This window comes from Quercus robur, chromosome 7, assembly GCF_932294415.1.
Source record: "Quercus robur chromosome 7, dhQueRobu3.1, whole genome shotgun sequence".
Lineage (NCBI taxonomy): Eukaryota > Viridiplantae > Streptophyta > Magnoliopsida > Fagales > Fagaceae > Quercus > Quercus robur.
The window spans coordinates 20,227,622-20,237,384 of NC_065540.1; the positions used below are offsets into that span (position 1 = coordinate 20,227,622).

General features: G+C 36.4%; 1 protein-coding gene across 1 annotated transcript; it reads right to left on the minus strand.

Annotated features, from left to right (window-relative positions):
* Positions 1 to 9,019, minus strand: LOC126691139 (uncharacterized). The gene is made up of 3 exons (XM_050386209.1): positions 8,893 to 9,019; positions 751 to 950; positions 1 to 633 (listed from the first exon to the last, which is right to left on the minus strand). The coding sequence occupies exons 1-3, from the start codon at positions 9,017 to 9,019 to the stop codon at positions 1 to 3; spliced, it is 960 nt and encodes a 319-aa protein (XP_050242166.1).
* Between the last annotated feature and the right edge of the window lie 744 nt (positions 9,020 to 9,763).

The following is a 9,763-nucleotide window of genomic DNA, read 5'->3' on the forward strand; positions in this document are numbered from 1 at the left end:
TCACTGAAAATGAAATTCAGGGTGCCTTTGGTACTCTTTTTCTAGCCACTTCAGCTGGACGTCCTTGTCATCGCGAAGTGCTGCAAACATGTGCCTACCCTGCTCTTTTTCCATGAAGTAGAGGGTGTTGAACAGATGAAGGTAATGACCTAAGTGCACCCCAGGAAGACTCAACACCATGTCCAGAATTGCTTTAACCTGAGTAGTTGTTGTGGAAGCAAATGGTGTACGGGTACTTACACTTCTACTTTTAACAATAACATCTGAGATACTCTTCAAAGAGTCAGACATCTCTTGAGCAACTAAACATTTTTTTCTTGATTTCTTGCAAATTGGCTTGAAAAGGTGGACACTGGTTGCCAAGCCTTTCCCCTTACTCATTGCCGGTCCTGCCCTCAACGATGATGGACCTTCAACCTCCATTGCGTCAACATTCACAAAGGGTTCACATTGGGGGTCAACAAATTTCGTGCTATCAGCACAGTCCCTAGACCCTTCGGTGGTTGCTATTGGTATTTGACCACTCATGTAAAATGCATTTTTCCACGTTGCAACCATGCCTCCAAACATGATGTTCATGAAGTCACGATTCGGCAAACCTTTATTTTTAAAGGTTTTTGCATTGGGACATGCCTACATGTGGACAACCAGTAGATAGAACACAGTAATATAGTTGTAGACAGTAAAGTTTTTCACAATTATGTAAAGTGAACTAGTCGTAATCTTTCGGGTCCACCACTCATCGCTGGCCTTAAGCATCCCAGTTCCAGCATCATAACTGAACCCAGTCTCATTGTCAAAACACTCATTATACTGCTTCCACCATTTTCTCAAATGATCCCATTTGTTTTTAATCTGCAGGTAAGTAACCACTTTTCCCATGGCACCCAACTGCTCAATCACTACATCAACCCCAGTTTTGGTCAAAAATCCTCCTTTCCTCTTGCCGTCTATGACTTGAATAGCACAGAACTCACAAAAAGCTTGTAGTTCCTTAGGGTCTTTCCAGTCAGCTCTCGGATCATTACTACCACCGTCCTTAGTTTCTCCTTAACCATTTTTGCTACAACTTCCTTCTATACTTATTGAGACATTTCAACAAACAGTTCATGTGCATATCATAATCAGTTAGGCATGCCCAGATGAAAAATGCAAAGTAAACTCACATATATCCAAATACAATAGAGGTAGGAAGAGAAATAATGGCAGTACACGAAGGATCAAGAAACCCACATACTAGTGTCATGGAAAACACAAAAGAACCACACACAAACGATGAACACAAAAACCGAACACAAAAACCACACACAAACGTTGAACACAAAAAAACCAGATTGATGAAGCCTTATGGAAAACAATATAATCACACACCAATAGATCAGAGAGCATGAGAAGTTAGACACAACTTACCCGTGAATGCAGAGACCCACAATGGCGGCAACGATGTCCCAAGCGGAGAGAAGGTGAGCTCGAGCAAAGGAAGAATAGAGGGGATCTTTTCAGAGAGTTCCACGTAATGGGTTTGCTTGTACTGTGTGTGCTCTTTTTTGATGGTTTTGTGGTTGGTGGGTAGGTGTAATTCATTGAAGAGGATTCAAACGGAGCATTGAAGAGCTTTGAAGACATTTTGCCACAGTAGTTGAGAGAAAAGAAGAAAGCTGAAGAGAATGAAAATAGTCATTGAATAGAACACATCGTTTTGATCAGATGATAGTTGTGCTTGTGCAATGAACAGTACACGCACCATTTTCATTAGATCGTTGAGCGCACCATTTTTCACAATACACGCACACGCCATGAACAGTACACACACACGCCTTGGAGTTTAATGAAATGATGCATCTCTTTTGCGTTTTAGCTTTTTTCAATTCATTCCTAAATTTTGTTGGCTTTGGTGTCCATGAACAATACTTGAACACGTGTTTAGAGTTTAATGAAACGGTGCGTTAGAGCTTGCATTTTAGCTCTTTTCATTCCTGTCTTTCCTCAGCGTTTATTTTGCCTACTGTGTAGCGTGGGTCCCAGTAAATAATAAACGCAAACGTGAAACGCAGCACAAAACGTGGATCCAAACAAATACTTAAACTAATTTTATTAATTCCATTTTGGGTTGTTCAGTAGAATGGAATATTTTGATGCCGGCCTATTTTGCAATACCGTTTTAGGGTGTCTCAGAATTCCTAATATATATAAGGTGTTGTTAACAGGTGCTATATAGCACCTATTAATGTGATATAAATAATAATAAAATATTCATGTTTGTTGGGGATTTGGAAAAGGCTAAATAAGTATTTAGTGTGTGTCAGTTTAGATGGAAAAATTCAAATTATTTTACAACCGGACCAAAATGCCCTTTAGTTTTGTCCAATCTTACGCCTCACCTAAACTGACTAAAGACTTGGTTTTTTTTTGTAAAGTTGTGATTTACAACTGTGTGTATTGTTGGCTTTAATTCTGTGCCAAATTTGATTTTAATTTTAATCAATCTTTTGTGCCCTGTATTTATTGTGGGATTTGATTGTAAGGGTTGTGTGATAGAGAGAGAGAGTGTGAAGACTCAAGCTATTGAAGACTAAAGAGGTTTTCGCGGGTATCTCGCGACTTAGCATCCCACGAAGTAATGCATGTGCCCTGCACATGACTGGAATGCGAAGAGTCAATACAAATTGAGATAGCTGTGTCTCGCGAGTATCTCGCAGGTAAGGCCTTCCTACGAGACACCCGCGAGACATTCTATTTTGCCAGACTATGCTATCTAATACACACTTTCTGTACCCACACTATATATACCCATATTACCCACAAATGTAAGGGAATGCTTCTGAGAGAAAACCCTATCCAAACATCTTGAGAGTTAGAGATTGTTATACCCACAATCCTCTATACAATAGCTTGTAGATTTTCCTCAACTCCTACCTCTCCATTTCCATACCATTGAGAGGTTGATAGCCAAAACACTTATCACACCCTTTCAAAGTGTCAAGTGATCGTTTGGTGCTGCTGGGAAGCATTGGAAGAAGCCAAGAATGGCAGATGCAACAAGGAGCTTGTTGTAGGATCTAGAGAGCTAGACAAGACACGGTTCTGAGAAGCCTTATTGGAGTTAAAGCTTGGAGGGCTTAGGTACAGTGGGTAGATTAGGCTTGGAGGGTCTCTTGCTGACCCATGTATCTCAACTGATTGTCTAGTAGATCGATTACCGCTTGGAGGGCAGCAAAGAGGTTTTTCACCGAGTTCTTCGGTTTCCTCTTCGATAACACATCGGCGTGTTATCTATGTTTGCATTCTTCTTCCCTACTCTTTTACATTTCATTTTACTACTGTGATTATATGAATATGTGTTAGAGTAACTTGTTTGTTTATCTACTCGCATTTACACTATTTCGCACTTAGAATTAAGTTAGTGTAAAATCTATCGAGCCTTAACTTTAATTTGGGGGTCTAAACAGCTCTTGAGTTTTTTAACACATTTTCGAGCTTTCATTTTTTATTTTTTTTTTTGGATAAATATTAAAGACTTGGCTTTATCTTGACTTGAGTCTTGAGTTTTTATTTTTTGGTTTTAACTTTTAACGTCTTTTCCATTCCCTCACTATAATGCTAGCCAACTAGGTTCCGTTTCTTTAAAAAAAAAAAAAAGGAGGAGGTAATGTTAGGTCCACACAGTTTTTAGAATAAAAAAAATTATGAAAACGGTTTTTTTACAACAAACTGTGTATGAAAAACATTTAAGTACAACCCCATATTTATTGAAGTAAATTTAGGTAAATTCATTAAAATGTATGAAAAAAAAAACATTCAAGTACAATGACATCATTCTCAAAAAAAAAAAGTACAATGACATAATATTGTCAAAATAAAAATATAACACCCAAAAAAAAAAAAAAAGACAGAGAAACATCAATTAACAATGGCATAATATTGTGTTAGTGGGTGAAGAAGGGTTTTGGTACAATCGCATAAGATTGTCAAAAATAACAAAAATAATATTGTCACAATTTTTGTTATATAAGCTCAAGAACTTCTACCTAACATTTCAAACAAAATATTGGATTCAATAACAAGATCAACCTAATGTTATCCTCTTATATCAATAGCAAGTACATGTTTTCCTCTTATATCAATATCTTCAATAGCAAGATCAACCTAATGTTATAAATAATAAAATAAATCAAAAACTTTTATAGGACACAGAAAGACTACAAATATTAACAAATAAAACAAATTATACAACAAAAGAAATCAATGGTTAGTATTGACTTACTTGTTTAATAAGTTCAATCAAGTTTATGTGAGAACTAACAAACCGTTTAATAAAGGCATTTATACTTTCCGATCTTCTAGTTGTTTTCATTCCATCAAAAAAATGCCCACGAAGGTAACATAGTACCCAAAAGTGCTTGATTTGATATAAATCAATTACATGCTTGTTAGTAAGCATGTCATACTTTTCCATAACTTGAGTCCATTGACCCTCAAATTCTTCACATGAGTCTAACTTGAATAACTTGTAGCACTCTATGCACCAATTTGAATATTGATTGCAAATAATTGATGTAAACCAACCACTAAATTTAGCAATAATATGCCATATACAAAAGGCATGTTTTGTGGTTGGTAATTCTTTCAATATTGTTAGGATATATGTGTTTCACATGTTAGGAACATATGTCAATACTTTATGTAATTGGCTAATCCTTTGACAAAACGCACTTTACTTGTTTTTGGCTAAATCTAGGATGTGTTTAATACTTCAAGAAATAAGGTTTCAAGTTCAAGTGTTAAAGCCATGCAAGTCTATCCAAGATTCAAGAGTGAAAAGTGTTGTTCATTAAAGCTCGACAGCTAGAATCAATCGAGCCTTGAAGAGCTGTTCCAGCCCGCGGCTCGACAGCTACTCGACAAACAAGTATCTATCGAGGTTTATGAAGTTCAGCTTTTCAAGACTGTTTTTCATTCAATCTGTGATTGTATGTTTGGGCTTTCTTTTGTCACAACCCTAGACATATAAAATGATTATTTTAAGGGCCGTCAAAGGTGACACAAGTTGCACAAGTGTTAAGCAAAGTTTGTTCAAGCAAATTGTGACAGGAGACAGAATTTGCCCAAGTTCATCTTTCTTGTGAAGAAGCTGTTGTGTTTGTGCACCGTAGGGTTTTGTAAACAAGGAGCTTCTCGATCTTCATCATGTGATGAACTAAAGAATTTTGCAGCCAACAACCTTCTCTAGTTGGTGATTGAAGTCGCGTACTGGGATCCGTGCAATTGGTTAGTCATGTACTTGGAATTGTGCATTAAAAGGAGAGATTGTCACTACAGAACAAGTCCAATTAGGTATTGGGGTAAGGGTTTAACTGTAGGTTGGTATAAGTTACTGGGATTCCTTTACTTGTAACCGCTTGTTTTAATAATAGTGGATTCTCAAGAGTGGTGACCTTAAACTCACCCGGTGGGGTTTTTGCTATATTGGTTTTCCCCATTCGTAAACAAATCATTGTGTCAATTTATTTTCGGTTGCATACTTAGTTTAATTGGTGATTTGTTTGTGCTACCATGCATCTTGCATGTTAATTTGATTAATTAACAAACTTGGCTAATTAATCAATTAATTTATCACAAGGGGTCAATTCATTTTTGGCCTATTAGATATTGCCTCCGTAATCCATGGATCTTGATCCGTCAGAATTGTCTTGGGTTGTTACTTCATTAAACATGCAAAATGCTGCTAATCAAACAAAAATTTATTAGAATATGTAAACATTTTAAATGATATGTATTAATATTATTCCATTGATTATTTAAATAAAATGAAAAAATAGTTGTACAAATTTATAAGATAAATAGAGTACCTTCATTAACCACTAAAAAGCGCAAGTTGTTTCATTTCGAAGAAGTGCACAACCAAAGAGAATCATCTTTCCATGATTATTAACACCAACAAAAATACCAAAAGGCATATCATAAGCATTTACCTTGTAAGTAGTATAAAAAACAACTACATCTCCATATTTTTGGTACCTATCAAAACTATAAGGAGGCAACCAAAAAATTTGCACTAACCTTTTCTCTTCATCGGTTGTGAATGCATATTGAAACTTAGAATTCCTTTCTTTAGCAACTTTACAAAATTGTAAGAGATCCATGGCATCATTCATAGCATGCATCTTTCCAGACCCTTTCTCCTTGTGGATTCAAGGACCCTTGTGGATTCAAGGAACCCTCATCTATTTGAGGCTATTTTCAAAAGAAAACGTGTTTTATTTCTTGTTTTCTAGAGGTAGATGTGTTCCGCTTCTGCATCCTACATCAGTTGGTATCAAAGCCTTGACTTATCCTAGTCTGATGGCTGGCGTATGAGACGGAAGCAATTCTAGTGACAGAAAACTTAGCAAGTATTATATGATGTACAGCTAGCACTCACAAATATCTTTGCTAAGATGTCATCGTTGGAGCATGGAAACAATAGGTATAACTGTCGCAGAGACATAACTCATGGGCAACTTATTGGTAAACAAATTTCATATAGACATTATGGAAGAATTGCAAGTCTTAATGGTTATTTTTATGAAGACGATTTTATTGATTGGTTACTTGATCTAGAGGATTTATTTGACTTTAAGAATATTTATTATGAGAGAAAAATTGGACTTGCTTTGTATAAACTTAGTGAGTATGTCTTACGTTGGTAGGAATGAGTACAATCTAATAGAATCCAACAAGGTAAAAACAAAATTCATTCATGGACAAGGATGAAAAAGATGTTTTCTATCAAATTTTATCCTTTGGATTGTGAATAAATCTTGTCATATACAATACAATATTATTATTGGCCAACAAGTTCACACTTGAATTATTTTAAAGAGCCATATATTCCACTATTAAAAGAAGAACTATATATTGAAGAAAATACTTTTCTTGAAGAGTTTATAGAAGTCAAAGAAGAAAATATAAAGATTTTCGAGGAAATTAATGATGACCTTGTTATAGAAGAAGAACCTAAAATCAAGATTGTAGGGGAGATTAATGAAGACCCTATTAAAAAAAAAAAATCTTGAGGTCAAGATAGTAGAAATCATTAAAAAAGAAATTATAGAGGAAGTTGTCAACGATCTCGATGAAGTCAAGTTAGATGATTGCAACGTTCAAGCTCCTATTTTTTTGGTGGGAGACACTGAAACGAAGTTTATTAATTTTATTAGGGTGGAAAGATTTGATTTGATTATTGACTCTTATTTGGTGAATATTGTTAATTGCATGAAGATCAAGGGACAAGAAGTTCAAATTGCTCAATTGATGACTTTCAAGTTTTGGAAGAATGAAAGGCCAAAAACGAATTGACCCCCTGTGATTAATTAACCAATTAATTTAGCCAAGTGAATTAATTAAATTAATTAACATGCAAGCGCGTTGTAGCACAAAAAAATCACCAATTAAACTAAATGCAGTGAAAAATAAATTGACATGGTGATTTGTTTACAAATGGGGAAAACCAACACAACAAAAACCCCACCAAGTGATTTTAAGGTCACCACTTCTGAAATTCCACTGTTATCAAAACAAGTGGTTACAAGTAAAAGAATCCCAGTACCTTTTACCAACCTATAGTTGAAACCTTACCCCAATACCCAGTTGGACTTGTTCTGTAGTAACAATTTCTCCTTTTGATGCACGGCTCCCAGTATGTGACTAACCAATTGTGCAGATCCCAATACGCGACTTCAAACACCAACTAGAGAAGGTTGTTGGCTGCAAAGTTCTTCAGTTCATCTCAATGATGAAGATCAAGAAGATGCTTGGTCACAAAACCCTACGGTGCACAAACACAGCAACTTTTTCCTAAGAATGATGAACTAGGGCAAAACTGTGTCTCCAGTCACAAATTGTTTGACCAAACTTTGCTCAACACTTGTGTAACTTGTGAACACTTTGATGGCCCTTAAAATAATCATTTTATATGTCTAGGGTTATGAAAAAAGAAAGCCCAAACACATAAACACGAATTGGAGTCAAAACAGAACTGAAAATTTGTTTTTCATAAACCTCGACAGATACCCTATCTGTCGAGCTGCTTTCGAGCCACGGGGCTGAACAACTCTTTAAGCTCGATAGATGGCTAGTTGTCGAGCTTTAATGACAGGCACTTTTCAGCTTGAATCTTGGACAAACTTGCATGGCTTCAACACTTAATCTTGAAACAAAGTTTCTTGAAGTATTAAACACATCTTATATCTACCCAAATACAAGTAAAGTGCATTTTGTCAAAGGATTAGCCAATTACATAAATAGTGACATATGTTCCTAACAAGTGAATCACATATGTCCTAACAATCTCCCCCTTTGGAAATTCATGACAAAACCATAACAAAAAAATGAGATATGAGAGAAGTCATAAATTACTCAACCCATATTCACTTGTTGAGTACAATAAAATCTATCCTAACACAAACTCTTGAAAAACTTTTCAAGAAGAGAGTTTATGGTATGTAGACTTTGACAACCTGTATTTCTGAAACACTTTAAACAAAACTCATCAAGGCATCTTTGTGTGAAACAGAAATAATAGATTGCATACAAGTAATAAGAACCATGTGTATAAAGAAAGAAAAGAAACAACACATGCAAGGATAGGTGAAACAACATACATCAATATATAAAGAATATAAGTACAATGTATGTCAATAATGGTCACAAGACCTAAGGTACAAGAATAAATGTATCTAAAGCAAAGAAAAGAAAAAGATACAAGTAATCCTCACTACATCCCTTAAAATGCACTCTCCCCCTAGCAAAAATCTCCTATGCTAACCCTTCCCCTACGTATGACTACTCTTATAACTAAAATCACTCCCCTTTTTTGTCACAAGTGACAAAGGGTAAGAGTGTCAAGTAGACATCTCATCATCGCTGGTAAGCTAGCATCGCCATCATCCTCATCATCAGAATCAACATCATCATCAGCAGCAGCATCACTCTCATTCGTAGGGGCCACAAGAGTGGAAGGCATAGTATAACCATCCATCTCAGTCTGGCATCAAGCAATGCATCCAACACGAGTATTCACTTGACACAACTCATCACTGAGAGTGTCGAGGCAAGCATCCATGCGCTGAAGCTGCGCCATGATGTCCTTTAAAGTCACTCCACTCATAGAAAAGGAGGGAGCAAATGTGGATGGAGCAGAAGGAGTGGAAGGAGCTGCTGTACCAAATCACCTTAATCGAAACTACACCTCGCTCCATTTAACGGTAGCGTAGTCAATGGCACACATAACGGGGAAGTGGTCGAAAGAGGGAAAAGGAACAGAAAAATGGCATAAAATCCACATGATAGCCGAAGTGTAAATGAGCTTATCACGAGTAGCCGTATCCCTATACACATATATAAGAGAAAGAATAAAATGTGAAGGAAAATCTATAGTGAGGTGCTCTAACAAAGAAAGCAAAAATAGAGCACGAGGCTCTATGATAGAGTTATAGTGAGAGAGTGGGTGCAAAACAAAAGTAATCACCATGTTCATGAATCTAGGACCTTTAGCAAAGGCCTTACATGGTGTAATCTGATGATCACCCCAATCAAAAGGGCGCTCGCAGAAAGCAGAGATCATCTCATCTTTGGACACAACCTCAGACGCTCATAACCAGGGTAGTCAGGATGCTCTACCCTCGAGACACGGAGCACATCGGATACCAACTCTGGTGTGACAACAATGCACGTACCTTGAACGCGAGTATGAAATAGAGGTACTGAAGAATCAATTCCATGC

What these genes read in the sequence shown, in the direction of transcription:
- LOC126691139 (XM_050386209.1), bottom strand. Translation starts at nt 9,019, where the DNA reads ATGGATGGTTATACTATGCCTTCCACTCTTGTGGCCCCTACGAATGAG. An exon ending in CTTACCAGCGATGATGAGAT is followed by an intron (nt 951 to 8,892) that starts GTCTACTTGACA and finishes TTCAAGTCATAG; the next exon opens with ACGGCAAGAGGAAAGGAGGA. An exon ending in CTGGAACTGGGATGCTTAAG is followed by an intron (nt 634 to 750) that starts GCCAGCGATGAG and finishes GTCCACATGTAG; the next exon opens with GCATGTCCCAATGCAAAAAC.